Here is a 25,002-nt window from a genome sequence, read left to right as displayed (position 1 = left end):
CCTGTGAGCCATCAGGTAGTATCACTGCCCCTTCACCTTGCACTGAGGACACTCCCAGGGCACAGCAGGTTCTCCTTCCCACAGTGGCACTGCCTCTGTCTCCAGCAGTGTGGCAACACTGGTTGTGCTCAGTTACCAAAGTGTATCTTGAGTGCTGTAAATCCACACCCACACAGACACACTCCCAAAGTCTGGGCCCAACGCCCAGCTCAAAGGATTTGAGCTCACTCTTATTGCAGCTCAGTAAATAAAAAAAGTCACAGTTGTGCCTGCTCTCTGTGTCACTGCCTCAGCCATGGAGGCAATGGGTTCAACCAGGCAGGTGCCAAGGTCTCTGGAGCCACAGCACAGGGATCCCCTCCCATTTACTTCTGAGGACCAGGTGGGGTCAGTACTGTTGCTGTAGGTGCTCTCTGATCCCATAATTTTGAGTAATGGGCTGGCTCATAGCACAGGAAAGCAAGCTCTGAAAGTGATTCTTCTCAAACCATATCCTTATTTGTTTTATAGCAAGATATTATCTGGTAAAGGACTTTGGTTTTATATGGGACAGAGCTCAGCAGAGCAGGTGCTCCCAGAGGACAAACATTCACTGAGGTCTTTGTAGTTGTTAAATGGATTATTGCACTGAGACCTGAAGAGCCCAGCTGAGCTCAGGATCCCACCATGCTGGGCATCCAAACCCGGGAAAGGACAGGCTCCAAACCTAAGGCTCTAGGGAGACCTCACTGCAGCCTTCAGTACCTAAAGGGGGCTTATGAAAAAAGAGGGAGAGGACTTTTTACATGGGGAGACAGTGATAGGACAAGGAGGAATGGTTTTAAACTAAAAAAGGAGAAACTTAGATTAGATGTTAGGAAGAAATTCTTCACTCAGAGGGCAGCAAGACACTGGATGGAACAGGTTACCCAGGGAAGCTGTGGATGCCCCATCCCTGGAATTGTCCAAGGCCAGGTTGGACGGGGCTTTGAGCAACCTGGGATAGTGGAAGGTGTCCCTGCCCACAGTAGGGAGCTGGAATGAGATGATCTTCAAGGTCACTTCCAACCCAAACCATTTTAGGATTCTGTGATTCAGAGTCTTTTACATTTAGATAGAGGAGGAAAAAGAAAATGTGTGGGGAAGGATGCACAAAGAGATTAAATGAGGTGGTCAAGGTCATGTGAGGCCATCAGGGTTACAAAAGAAATGTATTTTACCCTGCTACTTTACTCTTCCCACTGAAAATCTTATCACTGCTTGTGGGAGGGGGGGTAATTTGGAAGGCCCACCCTTCATTTAGTTAATTGTAATCAATACCAAAAAAACTGTGTAAATAGCACATTTCAACATACCATAAAATATAGTCCATGTTACTAATTTACCTCATAGATCTACAAGACTGTGATGATTAGTGAAACATGAGAGAAGAATGTCAGAAAATATGGAGAAATATATCATAAAAATACCAAATGAGAAGAAAACCCAGATATAAACAGACACACACCCTGCCTGATCCCATTTTGACTGCACAATTGGGCTCCTGGTCCCAGTTATGGCGCCAAGCTGGGTGATGCTGGCACAGAATTGTTCTTCCTGTGCCATAAAAACCATTGTCATATCTGGACTTTTTACAGTAGGGCAGATTCTGGGTTTCCAAGATAAGAATGAGAATAGGCTTTCCTTCCCAGAGACATCTCCTGCCAGCCCTTGGGTTTCCACTTCTCTGCAGTTCCCTTGTGAGGCTTAAATGACAGTTCTCCCAGGGATTGAAGGCGGGAAAGAAGTGTCCTGGCAGATCCCAGACCAACAGCCCAAGAGCACAGACCACACCACAGATGCTCACACCATGTCTCACACTGAGCATTAGGGCTTGGGCACCTGAGTAACCTGAGCAATTTGGGGGGAAAACGAGCCAGGCAGGGCTGCTGAGAGCAGCACAGCCCACCCCACAACCATTTCAAGCAGTAGCTCATGAGCCTGGGAAATGCGGCCATTCCTGACACGGCGGATTCCTCGCGGCTGTCTCCAGAGCTGACAGCATCCCTCAGCTTGTGTGTTACAGGAGGTGTGAAGGATCTGGTCTCACTGGTCCAAGCCCTGCCTCCACACCGCACATAAAGGTCCTGGTTCACCTCAAGCACCTCTCACGAAGTGCCCCACTGCCCGTGACAAAGCAGACTTTACTTACAGATCTGTGACTCTGGAGATCTCAGCACCTTCTTCGACTCCTGCCAGATGGTTTTGCAGTCCTCCTGGAGCTTATAAAACCGCTCCTTTCTCCAGGAGCTGGACTTCACTTTTAGCAGCTGGCTGCCCTTCAGGAGGAACTTCAGATCCTTGTCATCTTTGAGGCCTGTGGTGAAACAGGAGTGGTAATGTAAGAGACAGCTCAAGAAATGATGCTCAAGGAGTCTTCCCTTCCACAGGACAATACAGACAGACAGACAACTGCAGGGCAGACAGGTCTGGGGAGGACAGCTGAGCAGAGAGACCCAAAAATCAATCCTCCACGTCACACTTAATGCTCACAAAAGAGGGTGAAGCTTTGTACATTTCCTAGATTGAGTCTAAAGACTTTTGTATGGCAATTCTCATGTGGTTTACAAACATAAAATACTTCCTTCCCAGCAAATATAGTTACTGTTAGGATGCAAAAACTACAGTAAAACAAACAACAAAACAGTAGCAGCAGAATGAGGAAAGTTGCATAACTTGTAATTGGAATGCTCTCAGGAACTTCCAAGTGGTTTTAAATCTATTCTGCAACAAATTTCCTTTGTGGAAACAGGAATACACAAAGGTATCACCTATCCTTCTCTGGAAAGCAGCACCTTCTTATCCACATGGGAATTCTGCAGATCAGTGACATGAAGCTTAGGACAGGCAAGTTTGGTGAAAGGCAGCAACATATCAATGAGGTAACAGTAAGGTAGTAACCATGCTCTCCTCACTTCTCAACCACCCAAGAGGATCTTTCTTACACTACTAGGCCACTACAATGTCAAGTAATAACAATCAGACCTTCTGGTTCCAGAAACTTCAGATTTCACAACTTAACCTAGATTCAGGAAGGCACTTAAGACACCTAGAGAGGCAAAAGGCACCTGCAGAGGCTTTGAAAACACAGATTTGGCATTCTACGTGCTTTTGAATGTCTCAGCAGTATATGACTTCCACATACCTAAATACCTTGGAGAATCTGTCCCTCAAACCAACCATTAATTACAGATCTGGAGCGTGTGGGCTGAGGAGGGTGAGAGCATGACACATGAGAAACACTTCTTGGGCTTTCTGTAATAGGCACCTTGCATCTCTCTGACATGGCATGAAAGGCTGGTTCAGAGCTGGTGAAACAGCATTTAACTCTAGTGCTGATCACATACATCCCAATTCAGCTGGATTTTTTTTAACCCTATCTTAACACTGCAGGTAACCACTTGGCCACTTGCAGCCACCCAACACATCATGTAAAAATTCCCAATGCTACCTAAACATAATGTGGGGCGTCACAAAGCAGAAATCCAACTTAACTGATTTATGCAATAACTTTTCTACTACAGTGTCCCTTGTGACACAGGGTTGGTTCTTCTCTGGAAGACACACCTGCCTTGAATTTTCCTTTTTTAAACAGAGCAAGGCAATGAACTACCAAATTTTGGGCCTGCTTGAAAAATAAAACTCAGTATGAGATCCAAGTGGCCAAATTCCTAGAATCCTGACAATTCATATAGGAAACCGAAGTACCAGGTGCTGCAGAGCATCAAGGTGGGTCATGGTGGCAGCAGCAAAAAGTTCACTGGGAGTTTGTAACCAGGATACAGTGGCCTGAAGAGAGCATTTTATGTTGCCAAAGCCTGAGATCTCCATCACAGGTAAGTATGAGGGGTGTCCAGGGTTCACTTTATGAGCCACTCACGTGCCTTTACTGGTATTTGAGGTGCCAAGGATCATGCCCAGAGCTGAGCCTGGCCAAAGCATCCAGAGTTGAAAGTGTCACAGTGGGAACCGGAGATCCTGAAGATGTGGTTGTGGCCTCCCTCCTTCCTCTACATTAAATTAGCTATCTCATTAATTAAGTGTCTTCCCATGCTACAGCATCCCCTGGACCTCTCAGCTCCTGTGTGATCTGGCAGCTCCCAAGAGGAGAATTTGAGTGCTTCCTCCTCTGGAAACCTCAGAAAAAAATTCATGGAGAGAAGAAAAAAAGCTGTCTCCTGCACAGTGCAGAAGAACAAAACATTGATCCCACTGAGACCTGGGACAGCATTCCCAGGGACTGGTAAGAGGCCAGATTATCCAGAGGACGGACAGATACCACAACAGCTTCATGAGTCCTCAGTTTCCTGAGCTGTGCTTCTGCTCTGAGGCAAAGGTCTTCCAAGTGCAGAGAAGATACCACAGCCTCCAGCCTCACTAACATCCCTGTGGCATTCCTCAAGGTTGCTGGAGAGGAAACTAACTTCTTCCTTCTCCCTGTTCACCCACATTTCTGTTCTAGCTCCCAGACTCATTCCTTATTTTTCTTCAGATCTCAACCACACAAGGCATCATTATGGGAATAGGAGAACATGTCATCCTAGGGTGACATGAGGAGGAAAGCAGGAAAACCTCAATTCCTTTGGATGCCTATGTCCATAAATGGGTAATGAGAAATCCCTTTAACTGGGGCATGTTTGGTTCCTCAGACACCATGTGCAGCATCTGTAACATGTCCTGCTACCAGGACATCCCAAAGAGCTGCACCAGTGTCATACAGACAAATCTGGATAGGCACAGGTGGCGGCCAAGGGCAGATTCCTCTCCTCCAGGCTTAGACCACACAGTTCAGACACAAGCTGGAGCCCTTCATCCTGCTCACCTGCACAGCCCAGTCACTGTATTAGTGTGGGTCAAAACTCCCCTTCATCTTCCAAGGTTTTAACTATGGGGGAGGAGCAGCCCTACCAATCATGCTTGGTTGTTGTTCCTGAGGACCAGGAAAGGTTAAATGATCAGCAAAGGAGGGCACTGCACTTTGCAAGAGCCAGAGGGAAGGATGAAGAGGGACAGTGCATGGCGAAGGCATGGCAAGGACAAAAGCTGGCAGGGAGCCTGAGTCAGGGGCAGTGAGAGAGGGCAGGGAGGGGACGGAGACAAGCTTCCCCCTAAGAGGCAGCAGGTTTGGTCAGGAAAGGGCAAGAGGGCTAATCGTGAATGTCTAACAGCTCTGACATCCCTTTGATGTGGGGTCCCTTCAGATAGAGAGCAGTCACCCAGAGCTGACCTCTCTCGGGGTGACCCCAAGTCCTGACTGAACCACCCAGAGGAAGAAGGGACATCCCCTCGGCCAGGTGGGCCCAGCCTGTGTCAGGCCTGCTCTGGGTCTGTGTAGCAGCAGTTCAAGCTGACACAGCTGAACTGGAGAGGAAAGAGGGCCAGTGTTTCAGGCCCTGCCTCCTATGCCCAACCAAGCACTGCCACAGACTCTTTACATGTCCTTGGGTGAGTCACTTAGCTTCTCTGGTCCTACCTACAACAGCATTTTGTTAGGCCAGAGATGGAGCTTAAGACGCTCTGATCTGCTGATACAGGAACCACAAACTCACCCCTGATGTGTCAGTGGGACGTTACTCTCAGCTGGTCATCTGAACTGCTTTCCAGAAGAAAAACACCTTTTCCCAGCAGAAGCCTCATTTCAGGTTTTATGCCTGAACCAGCTCCTGAGGATTTCGGCCTAAAAGCTCCATGGAGAATCATGGAGCTTTGCACTGGAAGGTTTGTACTGGAAGGGACCTTATAGGTCATCTAGTTCCAACCCCGCTGCCATGGGCAGAGACACCTTCCACTAGACCAGGTTGCTCAAAGCCTGAAGCTGAGGAGTTTTGTGGTCCAGAGCTCCATCTCACAGCAATGGAAACTTGTATGAAAGAAACCAGAGTCCTCATAAACATACATAATTTAAAAGTTAAAAACCACTGTGCAGCAGGACAGGCATATTGATTTCCAACTATATAACAACATTAGGTATGAGAAGCACAATCATCACACTGAAATACATGTCCAAATCCTGCCTGACATATGTGGCAGGACTGTGTCTTGTTTAGCATCCTCTGTAAAATACCGAATACACATTTGGCATGCAAAATTCCAGAATGCCTTTCAAGGGTCAGGACCCTCCTCCTCACAAAACATCAATCACACACTTTCTAAACAGAATATATTCAGAATTCAGTGATGGTCAGAGGAAAAATCATGTTTGGCCAAGGCAGAAGCACCTCAAGCACACACAGCACTGCAATAACCACGATGTTAATATACTGCACTAGGAAGCTTTAGACACTGAGACATCAAAAATGTTAACCTTTGGCTTATCTAGCTCAGGTTCACAGCAAGCAGGAAGCACAATAAAACAATAGCTGTCACGGCAGAAGCCAGGCTTTCAGTTCACTAAGGAGATAGAAGGACAGTGATAATGTATATTGTTGCATTGTTCACTCCTTAATCTGCTGGTCTGATAGAACTTAATTATAGCTTCTATAAAACAAGCCTCTTCCTGCCTGCCCTCCCCCTCCCACCTGCTTACAGACCAGGCATAACTCAGGTTTGCTGGTTTAAAAGGGCAGAAAGCCTTTTTGATAATATCTAAAAACCTTGGGTGGGTAGACGGCTGTTTCCCATTTCCACCTGCCCTCTCTATCCACGGAAATCAAGGGACTGGCATCCACTTGGGCTGTGTCTCCAGAGAGCAGGAACTAGCAGCGAGTTCATAGCCAGGCACAAAACTTTTGAAACTGTTTCCTCTTTCGTCTGGTGAATGCAAACTGTGAGTGGTTCCCTGGGCTCTTACAGCAACAGGCAACACACCCCTGAACAGTGCTAAAATCTGGCAGGAAAAGGGCACTGCCCTCCCCAAACCCCTTCAACCAGCGGCAGTTCAGAGAGCCCAGCCACAGATTTGGGAACCGACGCTTTGCCAAAGATCTCCCGCATCCTTTGATGCCTCCGACGAAGCGCTTTACACATCTGGCGTGTGGTTACAGGCAAATGAAAGGAAAAGAAACCTCGGGAACTTAAAAATAACGCTGGAGTTGTCTTTAGGGTGGAGCGCTGCCTCTGCACAGGGAAAAGACGCAGAAAGGAAGCAGCAGCCAGCCCAGTGCGAGGCTGTGGCCAACCTGTCCCTTACCCAGCCTGATGCCATTCAACGCGGCCACTCGACGGCTCTGCTCCAGTAGCATGTTTTCCTGGGATACGGTGCGCTTGGGCTGCCTTCGGATGCACTGCATGATCCAGCGCGGGGCTCAGGGAGAGGCGTCGGGTGCCGGGAAGGATGGGGGGCCACGCCACCCCTGCAGGGATCCCTGCTCATCCAGGAGCCTCCGGCGTGCGCGGTGTCAAACGGGGCTCCAAGGAGGCAGCGCAGGCAGTGGGACAGAGAGAGCAGAGGAAGGCAGGGGAGGGCAGAGTCCGGCTGGGGGTGGGACTGTGGGAAGTCTCTCCTCCCGCCTTGCTCACCAGTACACGCTGGATGCAAAATTAATCCGAGGAGACTGCCGGCAGCTGCCCAGGTAGAAGGAACAAGTTTTCCAGCAGTCGTACGCCAGTGGGTTTTTACGCATCATTTCCAGAGGCTGGAGAAGTCCCTGATATTGTTTGTGGCTCCTAATCAGTGCCTTGGGCTTGTCAGCTTATCCTGCCCACGAACGCCTGGATCAGGGCGAGCTTGGCTCCACCCTTTCTCTTCTGTGCCGGGCTGCTCCGTGCTGTTCCCACTGACAGGGACTGAAGACGAAGCTAAAACCTCTCAGCCAGGGCAGATGTGGCCAAAAAGCTGCTCGGAAACTGTTTTAATGCTGTTCTTTTTCCACCTACAGAAGAGTATTTTCCTAAGAGTCCAAAGAGTGTCTTCTCTACCACCAATTTCCTGTGTGACTTGGGTGAGTCACTTACCCTGCATAGCTTTGGGTTTATTCTTGTAATTCAGATTTACCCTGCACTCTGATACAGGAATAAGCCCCTTCAGGCATTTAACAAGTCACTGATTACACAAATCAGAGAATAATTCAAGGTGGAATGGACCTCTGAGGCTCTCCAGAGTCAATCACCCAACTCAAATTGGGGTCACCTTCAAAGGTAGACTTGGTTGCTCACAGCCTTGTTCAGGTGAGTTTGGATATCTCTAAGGAGAGAGACTCCACAGCCAATTAAGCTCCCTGTCCAAGAGCTTAGATGTTCTCAGTGAAGAATTTGTTCTTTATGACCAGTATAAATTTCCTTTGCTGAAACTCACAACCATTCCCCATTGTCCTGGCAATGGCTGGGACTAAAATCCATCTCTTCCCCAGCCATGACCATTTCTGCAGTGATGTACAGCAGTTATATACACACCTTGTCACAGACTATCTTTTTTTGTCATTGCCTTCGTCAGCTGCTGCCCTGCCAGGCAAGCAAGAGTGAAGTACTGCAGGGAAAGGGGTCAAACTGGGATGAATGTCCCTTACTGCAGAACCAGCATATGCCCAAGAAGCTTGACATCAAACCACATGTCACTGTTCCTGCTGCAAACCTAATCAAAGGCTCTCCGATCACCAGCCCCTCATCATATTCAATTCATGTTTTAGAAACATTATCTCTGTTTCTGGTATCTGTCTATCCAGTCATCTTCCCCTTCTTTCTTTGCAGTCTGAAGGAAGCCCTACCAACCCCCACAGAGAAGCACAGAGGACTGGGTTATTTGACCAGCACAAGGACAGGGTCAGAATCATTAATCACTGCCATACACCACATGTAAGAAACACTCTGAGGACAAGGCAGGGCATTGCATGGCCTTGAGCAGCAATACATCTAATAGAGCTTTATTTACACACAGCCACTGCAAATCACAGACAGTGAATGGAAAAAAAGGCCATTTCTGGAGGGGTCATTGCTGAACTTGTTAGCCAGGCTGGCAGTGGGTGTTTGAGGAAACACCTCCAGCCTTTCTGGGCCCCCTGCACATGCAGGGTTTGGGTGTCAGAGCCATAACCTTCACAGCACTCCCTGGGAGCTTTGGTTTTGCCCTGGTGAGGAGGTGGGCACCATTATGCAGTGGCTAGATGATATTTATTAGCTAACAGTCTCCAAGCAATTCCCATATTTCACATTGTACTGGAGAGGACTGATCTAATTAACGGAGTAGGGAAGACCCTCCCGTAATTGCCTTAGCAAAACAATTTGCTTCTACACACCAACTGTTCTGTCCAGCAGCAGAGTCCCAGGGGGATCGACCTGGGAGCACACAGAGCCCTTGTGCTTCATTTTCTCATTAATTTTTAATATCAGTGCCAGCGACAGCCCTGCTCAAAGCTTTCCAGGCCCTTGGAGAACATTTTACTGTACTCATCCCTGAAACACAAAGCACAGGGTCAGCATTCAACGAGTTTAGATACCTCTCCAGAACAGCAACGCGGGAGTTTCGCTGTTGTGAAGGCTTCAGAGATATAAGACAGTTTGAATCAGTTTGTTTTTAAAATGAAGACGAGATCACTGGGCCAGAAATTCCCTGCTTTGGGAAACGACAGAGCTGGACGTACTGTGGTCTTGAGGTCATTTAAAGGCAATGTCACATCTCACAGCAGAAGCCTGAAGGGTGACCCTGGGTTCCATGGCATTGTGTGCTGATGTTACACGATGCTGCCGTCACGCTCCAGTGCTGGAGGAAGTGATTCCTGCAAATGGCTCATGGAAAAATTCTCCAAGCCTTATTCACTGCAGGTAACACCTGAGTGGGTCATGCAATTTTACCCATATGACCAATCCCACCTAAATTAGTGGCCCTGGTCACATGAGTGAAGTTATTCATGTGCCTGTGCCCAGGATCAGGGCTGTGCTGATCATCCTATCAATTCCAGTTGGATTACTCCCAGAGCAAACAGAAATCGATGTGAATGAGGATGCCAGGACATGGTCCCAAAGTTAACAAAGTGCTTGAATATCCAGGAAACAGGCACTTGAGATAGAGTGGTTGTAGAGTCTGGTAGGAAATGGGCTATGTGAAAACACTGTAATGTGCAGGCTGGTCTTCAGATGATTTTCCAAAATGAATTAATCTGCATCACATCCTTATACAAAGGAGCTCAGGAAGCACTATTACCACTTCACAGAGAAAGGAACAGGGTGTTTTTTCATCTCTTTGGGGATGGACCTGTTCTCCCATCACCATCATGTTTGGGCAACATCAAAAGTGGTGCAACACTAATTCTGATCATAGTCTCTTTACACCACACTGACTCAAACGACGTGACAAAACTCAGCTGCTGATTTGCCCAGACTTGAGATAATTTAGGACTGGAATGAAAATACCTGTGCTGGTGATGACCTCACTACTTCCCCATCATGTCATGCACATGATGCAAATTATTATGACTCGAAATGCCTATGGCAGCTACATAACAAACAATAAATGTCATGCTAAGGGGAGATTTTCCCACTAAAGAGGCCAAAGGTTGTGCCTTGCTCTGTAGTTGTTACCCAGAAGAAAAATTTAGGTCTGTTTTACATAATGCTGGTTTTCCCTGCAGAAGAACATGACAGCAAGGTTCCTTCCATGTCTTCAGGGTCCCACCTGCCCTGCCTTTCCTTCTGGAGTCCTTTCTTCACTTCATCCATGCCCTCTCACATCCCACCCATAGAAACCTCCCTCTTCCCTCCTTCCTTGTTACCTTCAGAACACCACTCATTGCCCTCAGCTCTATTCTCCTTGTCACACATCACCATCTCCAAGGACCAGGCCTTGCTGCTGGCCCAGCTTCTCACCTCCAACAAAAAATGCCAGTGGCTCCTCTACACCACCACTCCCCCTCTTGCTCCCTGTGGGGAAGGGGGGATCGTGGAGCAGGTGCTGGGACCAGACTCATCGGTGCATCCCTGGCCAAAGGCAATGCCGTGCTTGTTGTCAGTGGGTGCATCTCCGGTTCATGTGGTATGTACCAAGTTCCACCTTGTGGTGACACTGAGAATGGGCTTCTCCATCAGCAAACCTCCTCTCCCTTTCACTGGCTTTTCTTGCCCACTCCCCTCCCAGGGTGCTTGAGAGGTCCTGCTGAGTTGGGGCAGAAACCGTATATATGAAACCTTAAAATTTCATATAGGAGGAGTTCTCCCGAGTCTCATGTTGTGGTTGTCCTCCAAGTCACAGCCTGAAGACTCCCTCCACTGGCACACTGGAGCTGTGTGATGGGCAGGTTTCTGGTGCACTGAGATCAGTACTTTTGCCCTGCCCAATATTTCTCAGCCCCACTTTCTGTATCCTTTGTCCATCTCACCTTGTCTGCAACGTCTCTGGGAGAAGAACGGCCCCTTCTCCAGCTCTGATGAGTCTGTGCAGCCCATCTTCCCCCAAAACAGGCTGGCTATATCCAGACTGCCCCCTGGGAAGGACTGCAGGCCCATCACCCAGATCATGCCATGCTGGATCAAAACCATGCTGAGGAATGTGCTGGAAGTTAAACAGTGCAGAGCCCTGGCCCTGGTTTGTATAAGCAAAGCCGGGCTGCCTGCCCAGACATTTCACAGAAAGCTCAAATCATGACCTTTATTTGTGAATATCTTCATATATCTTCCTGCCAGTCAGGGTCACTCACAGGGTGCTTGGATCAGTGCATGGAACAGGCTGTGACCCATCAAAAGCTACTGCCCTGTACTCTTGATGAAATCCAGGTAAAACACCCAGTTAAAGTTCATCGCACTCAGGAACCCAAAACCCGACCGAAGGTTTGGTTTGGTCCTTCCACTGGTCCCTCCCTCCATCAGGGTGCACACAGAGATTTTGGCTGCAGAGTGAGAGGCACTAAAACAAACACTGGCTTGCAGTAAATTACAGCTTTTCCAGTAGCTGGTGTGTAAAGAAAGTAGTTGAAAAGAAGGATATCAACTTGATGGATAGGACCAGGACCAACAGGGAGGAGCACTCATGCAGTTTAATTGCCTAGCTCCCAAGTCATGTTTCTGAGCACTTGCTGATAAAGATGTTCTCTTCATAAACCCAAAGTCAGTTGTAGGTGGGTCCCAGCTTCATTTTTTTTTTAAGGTCGTTTAACAGTTTTTCACAATATTTTCTTCAGGAGACGAAATTTCTTCCATAGGCGAAATGCAAGTCATTCTCAACATTCTGTAGCAGGGCAAAATTCATGCAATAATTAAATTGCACAACTGAACTATGCAAAACTAGGGGAAAAAATATTTTTTTTCCTAAGTGATTTATCTGGAATTTCTGTAACTCTAGCCAAAAACACCCCATGAGATTTGTTGTGTGGGACCTCAATACAGGGCTTTAAAAGGTACCATGTGAGGGGCAGCCCGAGATGTAAAGATTTCCCTCCACACAGTGTCCAGACTGGCCTATTTAAGGCATGGAGGGATCTCAGGTTAGAAGAAATTGTGACAAAATCTTCTCTACCTGCATAAAGAAAAAGAGAAACCTCTGTGTTTGACCAAGGTCTGCAGCCTTCTGTTCTGGTGGGCTTGGTTGATAAGAACTGAGACCCTCCACCCATGGGAGGGACCTCAGAGACAAGACTGGGGGTCAGTCTCACAGTATTCAGATACCTACAGTGCACTGAACAAGGGGCCAGGAGAAGACAGGGCACAATTCACCTGTTTAGATCCCTGTAAGCCTAAAATTTGTAGCACACACCTATGTCTAGCCAGCTGAATCCCACGCTGGGTGATCAAATCACCAAATATTCATCCGCAGCTTTCCTTTGAAAACATCTGTTCAAATATTTTGATCTTCCTCTAAAGAAAACTATACTTTGGTCCCAAATCGCCAACAGCTTTGGCTCCCAGAGCTGCTTATCCAGGCAGCTGAGTTTCCAGATCTTGCACAAACCATCTCTTTCCCACACACCTCTCCCTCTTGCTTTTCCCTGTGGTTGGTTCTATCCTTTCATCTCTGCTACCTGCAGCAGTTTTCCAAGTGCCCACATTTCCTTCTCCCTCCTCTTTCACTTCCTCTTTAAAATCTATTTTTCCCCAAGCATCTTCTTTCCCCGACTCAGCTGCTTTTGGGCCTCATGTCAGGGCTTTACACACTGACAACAACCTCAGGAACTGTGGGTTTTGTTTTACTGAAAGACATTGCTCAGACTGAAAATTTAGCAGGTTTTGTGTCAAAATAAAAAAGACAAAATTAATTTTACTTGTCTTGTATGAAAGAGAGACAAGTTGCCTGGGAAATGTACTGAGAAGTGTCAGTATCCTAAATCCTCCTGCAGTACTAGGAACACTATGGCTCATAAAACTCCCACATAGAGCATCAGGCACAACCTGGATCAAAGGGGTGTGCTGGGAGCATTTTGTTGGTAGGAAAGGAGATCAAAGTCACCAGCTGCTCCAGGGCAGATCCCAGCTGATCCCAAGTCACATTATCCCCACCCATGGTGGTTGAAGCCCAGAAAGAGCCTCCTCAGAGCTCCCAGCTCAGAAGGGCAGGTGGAGATGATTCATTTGGAAATTTCAATATAGACATTAATCCTGAGGACTTGCTGACAGACTAACACAAGGAAACAGCCTGTTTTGTAGGATTTTACTAACCCTTCCCTGCTGATTCTCACTCTGGGCTGTGGCTGAGGGCATTCCCATACTGGGACTGTGGCATTCCCTACACAATATACACAGTGTCTTGTGTGAAACAGTCAGTGTATAAGAATAAGGCATAGTACAAATTAGCTATTCTATAATCTGTGCAAGCACAAGGGCTCCCAGTTCAGAAACAGACCAACTTCACGAGGCAAGAGAAAGGTTATTAATAGCCCACATTAATTCTGACATGGTAAATACAGCTGTTGTTGTTTCTATGTTGGGGGAAAAAAAAAAGAGAGAAACTGAAAGAAAGAATCTGAGTTTCAACATACATCCAGGGACAAAATATGTCTACAACCCACAGCATCAGAAATTTCTTACAAACTACATAGCACAAGCCTGATCCTGCTAACAAGTCCACATGTGAGCAACTTCTCTTGTCTAAGTGGTCTGGCATTTGGAGTGACTTTGGCACTTGTGTGTCTGTGTTATGTGTCAAGGAATTTCAGTAAATACTTTTTGAAATTCTTGGGTCTTTCAACATTTGTGTATTTTTCTGCTTGAGACAAGAAAATAGATTAGGAGCCACTGCATTCTCCTCGGTCCCTAGCCCCAGAAGACTAAATAATATTCTCTGAAAAATAACCCACAGGCCAGAATGAGAAATGTTTTAATAGTTCCAGATGTGTTTCTTAGCTTTCTTTCCCCAGTGGCTGCATAATGAATGAGATACCTACAAAAAGTATAACATTAACCTCTGGTTCACCTTCCTGTTGGATTTCTAGCATCTGTGAGAATCAGAGGGAAGATTTCTTGAGCCTGCGGGAATCTTTTCACAATTCTCCTGGTAACACTAAATTGATTATGTTTATGTGCAATCACTTATAGCTCTGTTAGTTTATTTTTGTTTATAGCTCAATTGTAGTAAGAAAGCACCTATCTCATGGAATAAAAATAAGTACCCTAGGCTTTCCCCATTTCTGTGGGATCACAATAGCCCATTTCAATCTGTAGCTATCAGCTATCACAGCCCTGAGTTTTTTCTGCTCATTAGAGTAAGTAAAACACAATGAAGGGGTAACAAAGCAATACATAAAGTCAGATGAGGAAATAAGGGGGGATATTTCATTACCCTGTCCATCAGACAAGCCTCCCAGACCTGGTATGATTGAATCTTCTTAAATCTCATTTGCTGGAAGGGCAGAGAGGATTTCTTCTTTTTTTAGAAACATTACTTATTTTGTACTTAATATTTACAGAGTCTTGGGGACAGACCCAGAGCCGAGGTGTTTATCCGGGCTCTGTTTTCTTCACCAGAGCCCAGAAAGTTTACTGAGCAGAGCACCCATCCTGCTCTGTTTCACCAGAAAGGGGAGGAGATTTGGATCCACTTTTCTGAACTTGCAGACACTTACCCTGCCAAGACACCCTTCCTACCAACAGAGCTCACCCTATTAACAGAGAAAAATCTGTCATCTCTAACAGCGAGGAAATGCTGCATTACTTCCAAATGAGAGAACGGGGAGGTGAAGGACGGGGGAGAAGAGAGGGGGAAAAATAAAGATAAGAGAGCTGAAACGCAAGAACGTTTCCCCAGACTTACTGTTGCAAGCGAGGAATGTGCCATTCGATTCCATGGCTGCAGAACAAGCCGACGAGCAGCAGCAGGAAGGGCTCCGGCAAACAGCTGTGCCCAGAAGTTAGCGCTGGTGGAAGCCAGAGCTGCGAGGCTCCCGCCGCTCCCCGCTCCAGTGATCCCCAATGTCAGCTCCCTTCGGAGAGGCCTGCTCCTTCCCCTTGGCTGGAATTGCGTCTTCGCTATGACTCCTCATTTATTTCTCTCCCGCATCCGCACGCCGCTGCCTTGCCCGGCGCACCGACTGCGGCCAAGCGCCCGAGCCCCAGCGCCGGCCCTGGCTCCTCCCTGCTCCATCTGGCGTCTTCACCGCTGGCCCAGCCTCCTGCTGCTGCTGCTACTGCTGCTGAACCCTCACAACGATGCTTCTTTGCTTCTTTTCCTGCCGTTGCCACATTTTCCTTCTCCGCTCCTTCCTGGCGCTGCTTCCAGAAGACACCGAGTGCTGCGAGTCCATCCTTGGTGGTCCCCAAGTCAAGGAAAGGGGCTTAAGCAGATGCCACAGAACAGAGTTTAGGGCTAAAGAGCTTTAAGATGCTGGTGGGGGTATAATTCTTTTCATAAGGGAAAAAAAAAAAACAGGTCAGAACTTGCCAGTGTAGAAATAGAAGCTGTGACCACAAATGCTCGCAGAGGAATGAGCTCAGGGCAGAAGAAAAGTTATGAGCTTTGCATTTGAGACAGTGAGACAGAAAAACTAGAGTTTTACTGGAGTTTTCACTGTCCTGAGGCTTTTACTGAGTGGAACTGATTTCTTCCACTCTGTCCCCTCCTTCTGAGTTAGATATTTCCAAAGGGTAGAAAGATACTGCTTGCAAACAGGGAAAGAAAAGGAATCCAGTGTGGGAAAATAAAGTTTCCCTCTACTTGAATGTTTTTAGTTATTGTTTTGTTGTTGTTTATTTACATTTCTGGTTATTTAGGTTTTCCTGATGAAAACACTTGATGGAGTTACTGGCAGATTCAGAGCCCTCACTCCTCAGCAGCTGTAAAACCGGCAGCTCCACTGACAGAAGGGAAAAGTCCCTCTCTGATGGTGACAGATCTGGGAAACATGTGGTGAAAAATATTTTGGGACTAGGACAGTTTGTCACTCCCTGCCAGGAATTGGACTGCTCCTCTGAGAGCCCAGACCTTGTTCTCGGAGAGTGTTACAGTCCACAAATATAAGGCTGCTGCCACCACCCAAGGAAAACTGCCCTAATATAGCAAAAGTCCCTGTGTTAGTACAAAACTAACAAAACCAAGCAAGTAAAGGAAAAAAGGAACAGAGATTTCACCCCATGACTCCTCTAAAGTCCACTCTTTTACCCCATGGCCACTAGTATGGCATGGAGGAGGGGTTCATCTCCCACTAGACACTTCCCAAAGGACCCAGAAAGGAGCATTCCTTTTTCAAACCCACAGACATTGACTGGAATGGGGCAAACTTTGGCAGCAAGGTCGGCTGCTGGCAGGCAGGACAGCAGCTGGAAGCACCCAAGAGATTCCTGGTACAGCCTTAAAAGCCTCGAGGCAGGGGGATTTTGGGAGGACACCTCCACAGCTTGTCACCCTTTCAGCTGATGGGGAAGAGTACTGGAGGGAGTGTACAGGAAGGCTGGTGGATGAGCCAGCCAGGCTGGAAACTCCAGTAAAGCTGAGGTGATGAGGACATGATGGCTTTCACAAAGGAGAAAAAGTAGGGAAGGACAGTTTGAAAGTGGTGATGGAAAACAGCATTATAGTAACTCCTTCACTCTTCCCTGTATCACAGCAGTCCCATGAGGAGAGGCTGAGGGAGCTGGGGTTGTTTAGCCTGGAGAAGAGGAGGCTCAGGGGAGACCTCCTCACTCTCTACAACTCCCTGACAGGAGGCTGTAGCCAGGTGGGGGTTGATCTCTTCTCTCAGGCAGTGATCAGTAAGATGAGAGGGCACAGTATTGAGCTGTACCAGGGGAGGTTTCAGTTGGATATTAGGAAGAAATTTTTTACAGAGAGGCTGATCAGACATTGGAATGGGCTGCCCAGGGAGGTGGTGGATTCACCATCCCTGGAGGTTTTTAAGATGAGACTGGATGTGGCATCAGTGCCATGGTCTGGTAGCCACAGTAGGGTTGGATCAAGGGTTGGACTTGATGATCTCAGAAGTCTTTTCCAATGGTTGATTCTATGATTCTATGATCTCATCCTCAGATTGCCTGGCACAAGCCCCTCCATTGGAGATGGACTGACCAGTGTCCCTATGCCCTCTGTGGCAAAGAGGGGAGTCTAAGAGAGCTACATTAGTCCCTAAAATTATTCAGACCATATTGTGGATAGAACCCCTTCACAGCAGTGTAGGGCATGACAGCACCAGGACGTGACCATCACTCTGCTGTGAACACCACTGTAATTGCACCGAATGCCTCAGGCTGGACAGAACATCCACAAGTGAGCAGGACTGAGTTTCTCTGCCATCATTCTTTGAGATTTGAAGATGATCCTCTGCATTTACCCCTTCATGACCACTGTAGCTTCTTGTGTTTCCTTCTTTCCATGCTGCCTTCTCCGTGATCATAGCAGCAGTGGTAGTAGAAATGGTGTCTATCAGGAGGTTTCACAGAACCTTGCCCAACTTTTCACTTTTCCCCATTACATTTATTCTTCCTGTTCCTGTGCACATCCAGAAGCATCATCACCATTTAGGCTGCTTGGAGCACTTGGGCACCTTTCTGCCACCCTAAGCTAAGTCATCACCATTTCTAAAACCTTGATGGGCTTGAGGTGTGTGTGCTCAGAGGAAGTCTGGCACTCACAGACAGTCTTGCATTTCTTGCATTCATCAGAAAGTGCAGCAGTCACCATCAGAGCACTGATATGCTGCAGCAAACACCCAGAATCTGAGATTTCACAGCATAGGTCTCATCAGAGCCTTGTTTCAGAAGGCAACAGTCCTTTGAGTTGTATTCCTGCATGTGCTTGAATTCCCTTTCCTTTGCATTGCTGAAACCAATATATATGCAGAATAACAATGAAACCAAAGTGACGTGAGCGGCTACTGAGCTCCTGCGAGCTGCAGAAACCCTACTAATAAAAAATTCTCTGAGAACAACATAGCAGTGTAAGAATGTCATATGAATATGCCTTTTTTCTTGTCCACACCATAATTTCTGAGCTCATCAAGAAGCAGAGTCAGGGCACTTCTAGGCCTAGAGACAGGCTGGGGCATTGGTACTGCCTTCCCAAAGCCAAGCTGCACCTGAAGAGTACAAAGCCAGTGCCATGATATTTTACTGAAGGACAAGGCCTAAAGCCAGGACACATCTTGATTAACTCACTTGCTCTCCAGCCATAGAGATGAGGTTGGAAGGAGTTAAATGTCAGGTAGGCTGGGTGAGGAGCCTCTGTAACACACCCTCCAACACAGATGTCCATATGCAAAGGTGCCAAGATCATCTGGAGCTGTGCAAAGTCAAGGAGATCTCCCATTTCTCGCACCCCTACACGCCTTTGTATTCTCCTCCTTTGTTTTGCACACACAGCCCAGCCCAGGCAGCAAAGGGCATTTGCAGAGCTCAAAGCCAGAAGTGTTTGCAGGGCTCAATTCCAGAGTGAACCGTAAATCTCAGCAAACCAAAGCATTTTACCTGTCTCCACTCTGAGGGCATGACTCAAGTGTTGATTTAATTGCACACAGTGGAAGGAGCAGCTTTTCATCTCAGAGGAATGCTACACCACCCCAACACCTAGTCTTTCCAATGGAGAAGATGCCTCCTGGCTCCCTCTGCCCTTCAGACTCTCATACACACCCTCCTCACCCCACCGAAATGTTCCCAGACGCCTCTCCAGAGCGTAACAGCTAAAGGCTTTGTTTGCTTTGCTAAAAGGACTCAGGGTTTCTGCCACAGTGTCACAGTGTAAGAATCATTTCGGGGTTACATGGCCAGCAGGGAGCTTTGGCAACCACGTGGGGCTGTTTTTGTCAGCAGGAGAATTACGGAAACCAGCACAAAAGAAAATGTCATATTAAATAGAGTTCATGTCAATGCAGAAGCGGGACTGGAATTCTCAAACATTTTAGTAATGGTCTGGCTGTTCACTGAAATGTTTTGGGGTTTTTTTTAATGTCTTTTCCCAGTCTGTTTACTGGTTTAGATGGGCTTACAATCCTCAGAACATCAGGTGTCTCTACATCCAACTCTTATATAAACAGATTCATAGAATCCTGGAATGGTTTGGGTTGAAGGGACCTTGAAGATCATCTAGTTCCAACTCCCCTGCCATGGGCAGGGACACCTTCCACGGGGCTAAATAAGTCAATAATAGATGGACAGCAAAATGTAAACTTGTCAGCTGCCTTTTACACTTTGGGAACTGCTCAGGGCTCTCCCAAAGCAGCCCAGATATCCATGTGAGAGGCCAGCTCCAGCTGCCCTGGTGACTCACCTCCTGTAAAGGCATCATTACTCCTTGGTTATCACTGCTGTGGACACAGTTCTTGCTGCTAATACTCCCTGCCCATGCAAGACCTGGGATTCCTAGGGCTGACCCTACCACTGAGGCTGCTCCACCCAATATTTACTTACTGGCAAATTTTCCCAGCACTCCCAGGTTTCCAGCAGTTGCTGGTCCTTCGCCTGCAAGAAACACACTGCAGTGTGGGGAAGAACAACCTTGTGGCTCAGCAGGAGCTGGTGGAGCTCAGCACCTTTGGAAATCAGGCTCCCTCAGGAGATACCTTGGAAAAAGCTCAGGAATGGGATTTATGACTGTCAAGAACAGTGAGATTATTGGGTTTGTGGGCCACTCACTGGACAGAGTAATTCACCAAAGTTTATAAACTAGGCTGGAATGGAATTAACACCAGTATCACACAGCTCAGGGAACCGGAAGGAACAGCCAGGTGCCTTGTTTATCACCACAGAGAGCTGTGCCAAAATATCTTCAGACTAAATGATATTGATGTCTACATCTGCATTTAAACCATTTATTGCAACAGTTACTCCCACTTAGGAGAGCAGTGCATGGCCACAGGAAAAGAAAGCGACAGATGCTGGGATGTGTAAACCTGCTGCTGGCATAATCCTGTACCAGTCCCATTAAAATTAATGAGGTATTTCTGCTTGAGCAGAAGATAAATTCAACTTGCTAAGCCAGAAATACGCCTACCTGACTCAGTATATCTTAAGTATTTGGAAGGGTTTTCCCTCCACTTAGTAATCAAGAGCAGTTCTAACCACCAAATAAAGCAATCAAAGGAGTCATCTATTACTGTCCAGTCACAATAAAGACTTAAAAAGTTACCAGTTCAACAAGTCTCATGTTGATTTTAGGCTGAAAAATTACATAAAAATTGAATAAAAAGCAAGATTGTGCTTCAGATTTGGAAATAAAAGTCCTAGGTTCCCCTACTTATTCTGAAAAGTTCATTATAACTCTTGGAATTTCAGTATAAAGGAAACAGTTAAATAATTTGACCTCAGTCCATTAGTGCTTGGTATTATTTAGACATTGCATTCATTTTGTCTTCAGACTAATTTTGTGCTGAATGTTTCATTTTATATTTGTTTGCCTCATTTCTGTCACTACAGTATAGATTTATGAGTGTCTGAGAGTCATTTTTGTGCATTTCTATGCTTTAACAAATGTAGGTTTAAGTGAGCCCTCTAATGTTAAATTCCCTGACTTTAAATATTTTGATTTTGGGAGAGTGAAAATATCTTTACTATAGAGTTGTACAGAAAAGTACATTTAGTCTAAAACACTTATAGCGAGACTTTCTGGGAAGAGAGGACCCCAGAGACTTTCTTTTAAAGCTATGAAAATCTCATCTATTAACAATGACTGAGAAGCTTTAAGAAAACGTCATGCCTACATTTCATCAGCTTCTCAGTTCAGCACATCAGTAAACAGCACAGATCAGCCACACAATGCTGTGATTTATAACTGTTCAATGATTTAGTGAGTCTGACCATTAATATGAAGTTACTGTCACATGAATGAGAAACAATCACCTAATTGGGGAAACTAGTGATGTACTAGACTTGCTGGTTTGAATACATTAGGTGGAGTGATTATCTGTTAGGAGAGAAGAACAAGTAGGAGACTGGTCCCAGGGTCCTGCCACTTTTATCCATTAGTGGCTCCTTCTGATATGTGACAGGATGAGAGGAAATGGCCCCAAGTTGCACCAGGGGAGGTTTAGATTAGATACCAGGAAAACTTGTTTTCTCAAAGAGTGGTCAGACATTGGAGCAGACTCCCCAGGGAAGTGCTGGAGTCAGCATCCCTGGAAGTGTTCAAAAGGAGTGTGGATGTGGCATCTGGGGACCTGGTTTAGTGGTGAACTAGGAGGTGTTGGGTTAATGGTTGGACTCAATGAACTTGGAGGTTTCCCAGCCTTAGTGATTTCTTTGATTCTATGATCCCAGATCCCAATGGAGCACAGACACTGAGCTTCACAACCACTAACATCCAGGTTAGCACATTTCCAGCCTTTAAAGGCCACAGTCACCAGGCCAAATCACCTGCTGTCAGGAATGCTTGACACGTGTCTCTTCTTTCTTGCGCCGTTACCTCTTTCCAGCCCACAACACTGGGTTAAGTATGGAGGAGGGTTGATGATTAATGTCATAATGGTTCCTTTTAATATACTTCATCTGTCAGCTTAATTCTCTGCAACTGGGATAATCACAATAATTAGATACAATTGTTCAGATCATTACCTAATTGCGGCTTTTTTCACTGTAGCCAATTCATATGACTTTTAAATGGGCAGAAAAGATGGAAAGTGTGAATTACACCTATATTTTAGAAAATCCTAGTAGATGTAAGAATGCCCCACAAGTTTAGACTGCACATGAGGATCTTGTGGTTCTAGAATGTGCAACCCAGGTAATCAGGGATGTTCCAAGAAAGGCATTTTTATTTCTGTTCCCAAAGAGTTAAAACTACACTTCACACAAGATCAGTGACATCAGACTTCCCTTCAGCCCCATTTGAACATGAAATGTTCAGTATGAAAATGTTTTTAATTGCTAAAATCTACAGAGCAGATGCTTGTGCAGAAAGTATGTGAGGAATTCCTGTGTCTCCCAGGGTCCTAATGGACAGCCAGCATTTTTGGTGATAATTTATAATCAGCCATGATCTTTGAACAGCCAGACACGAGATGAAGAGAACGACACATACTGAAATTTAGGACCAAAAAAAAAAAACATCAGACAAGGTGGCAATTTATTACTAGATTAATTTTTTAATTAACATATTTCCTAAATGAATAAAAGGACGAACTTGTAAAATCTCATCAAATGTCTTCAAAAAGAGTATTCATCACCTCTGATTTGGCTTCTTTTAGGATCTAGTTTCATTTCATAAGATGAAAGTTAGGAGCACAGTTCAATAAACTGTCAGTGAAGAGAGAGGAGCCTTTGAAAACAACGAAGAGGACCAAATTAAGATGCTGAAGTATCTCAAAATAGAGTAAATACCCTTCAGGGAGGTGGTGTTTTAAGTCTGAGATCACACACTACATCTTTATTACAAAGGGAATACTGAACCTTTGCTTGAAGTGCATGGTAGAACTCAAGTTTATATAACAAGTTGCAACTGCCACTTCCAAAATCATCCGTCTATACTTCTGATGCAATCAAATGCAGCCACATTTCTCTGGCTAGTGGCATTATTTGGACTTTGTGAAAGAAAACACCAAGGGGATATCAGGGTGCGGAAAGAGCCATAGAAGTTGCCCATTAAGGAAGTATTTTATTGGGGTTTGGTGCCTCCTCATCAGTTTTGCAAGCCTGGTGCAGCCAAAGCAGAAAGGTTGAATGACTCATTTCCTTCCTGCTCCTGCTGTCGGGCACTTCAACCAGCAGAGCCTTCACACAGACACGAACCCCCCTCGGGCTGCAGGAGACCTGGTTTGTGCAACTGCGCACGGACGTGCCTGTGGGAACAATTCCCGGAAACCAAAATGTGGAGCTACACGATTTCTATTAATACTGCTGGTGGGATCCCAGCTCTGAGCTTGTGGGCTGCACAAGAACCAGAGAATACAGCTCTGAAACTGCTTTGCCTTTGGGTTTGTGGCATCTCAGGCTCCTCCCTAAGCTCCTCAGGGCTTCCCTCATCCGCCTAGTCCAAATGACGCCGTCAGCTACCCTTGTGCCCACCATGTGATCCTTGAATCCTGAAAACTTCACTCTCCTCACTCTTGGTGGAGCAGAAGGTGAGAAATCTCCTCGGACATCTATTTTTCTGCAGAAATAGCTGACACACTCCTGTTTTTACTGGTGGTTGATCTTCTTTAGATGAAAGGTGAAAACGGCTGCTCTGCCAAAACAGAAGGCAACTCAACAAACCAGCTTTGGCTGCTTAAAGAACAGTTTCACTCGAAAGTGTTGCAACCATGTGGAATCTCAGCACACAAACACACCAGCAGGACATGATGGGACATGCTCTCACTGGTTTATGCCTTGTATTCTTTAACTCCAATGAGGATGAAGACCTGATGCTTTTAATTCCAAGGTGCCAGCTGCAGCTCAGGGTAAAATGAGCTTTTGAAGGATTTTTCACACTTTCTAATGCATCAGGGATGATTCTGTGCTGCAGTCATGATACACAAGTGCATTTTTTTAAGGCCAAGTGCAATTAAAAGAAGAATTCACCCTTTCTGCTGAATATGAAAAAAGTAGGGAAGCCCTCAAATGCAGCCACTTCTTGTGTGAGGTAACTGAATGTTTCCAGGTCAAAATTAACACTTTAATGGATTTCATGCTACAGTGTAGCACTTTAGGTCATACTTCGATTGCTATTTTGTCACAGATAGGTCTGTCTGGGTGCTCCAGAGGGGGGAAAAGTGCTGCTCCTTGAATTTAACAATTGTAAAAACAGTACTTGGCTGCCTAAACACAGAAGTCTCCATGTCATTTCAAGTGCTGCAGAGTGTCCCAGCTGGCCACCTGCTTCTGCTTCAGAAGGCTGTCAGTCCCTACAGATCTTACACCAACATCCTCCAGATCCTGGCAAATGTATTCTGTATCCTTGGGCATCTTACATGACATGGAGGCAACTGCAAGCAACACTGTCCCAAGAGCAAAACCTTCCCTTGGGAGACCTTTCCTTGCTCAGATCCCTAAGGGAACTCCTGTGTTAGAAATGTTAAAAGATCATCAAAGCAGCTCCTGGAATAGCCTGCCTAGAGATATGTTACGATGCAAACACAAGTAATCAGCTCAACAGAAGGGCTGTTAGGTGTGGGTCACAGCAGGGCCCAATGGGGAGAAAACCAGTCATTCTGGGACCTCCACACCAGGGCCATTCCTTGTCTCAGTGCCTTTGGTAAAGGCCATTTAGATGGCAATAACTGAAGGTAAATGGAAACAACCTATCCCTTGTGTCATGATTTCCTGGGCACAGCAAAGGGTCCCACTGAATGTGTCCTGCCAGCCTGGGCAGGAAAGGAGATCCTGATTTTGTAGGCATGTACATGCCTGGTGAATGCCTGTCTTTGATCCACTTTGATCCACTTTGATCCTCCTTGCTGTCTTTGATCCACTGCAGGGCCCACATGGAAAAGCACATGCAAGCCTGATGGTTTGGCTGAGCCGGCCTTATCTTTTCCTACCAGTAAAAATGAAATAATACACTGGAAAAGGGAGGTGATAACACAGCTGTACCTTTTGCTGATGACAGCCTCTGCATGCCCTCAGGACATCACCACCTCTTGCACTCTCCCATCCCAGTAGGATGGATTTTCTCTCATACTGAGTTATCTTGACTCTTACAGACAGTATTTCCAGGGAGATTTATCCTAGTCTGCAGTGAGAATCAAAAATGAGACCAGGCCATCTTTAGGAAACCCAAATCATTTCCTTTTCACT

The 25,002-nt window shown here is 46.2% G+C and overlaps 1 protein-coding gene across 2 annotated transcripts in view; it reads right to left on the bottom strand.

The window, feature by feature from the left end:
- Nucleotides 1–15,450, bottom strand: part of PLCD1 (phospholipase C delta 1) — a 52,322-nt gene extending 36,872 nt beyond the window's left edge. The window contains exons 1-2 of one of the 2 annotated variants that reach the window (XM_032698214.1): nucleotides 15,125–15,450; nucleotides 2,171–2,335 (exon numbers count right to left, since the gene is read on the bottom strand). In XM_032698214.1, coding sequence (XP_032554105.1) covers nucleotides 2,171–2,335; nucleotides 15,125–15,158 — 199 coding nt within the window. In that variant the 5' untranslated portion in view covers nucleotides 15,159–15,450. Of the gene's footprint in view, nucleotides 1–2,170; nucleotides 2,336–7,147; nucleotides 7,383–15,124 lie in introns of those variants that run through there. The other variant, XM_032698204.1, reaches the window with a different exon arrangement.
- Between the last annotated feature and the right edge of the window lie 9,552 nt (nucleotides 15,451–25,002).

The sequence above is a fragment of the Chiroxiphia lanceolata genome, chromosome 1, assembly GCF_009829145.1.
Source record: "Chiroxiphia lanceolata isolate bChiLan1 chromosome 1, bChiLan1.pri, whole genome shotgun sequence".
NCBI lineage: Eukaryota > Metazoa > Chordata > Aves > Passeriformes > Pipridae > Chiroxiphia > Chiroxiphia lanceolata.
The sequence above is the reverse complement of the archived record's forward strand: the minus strand, read 5'-3'. Positions and strand labels throughout refer to the sequence as shown.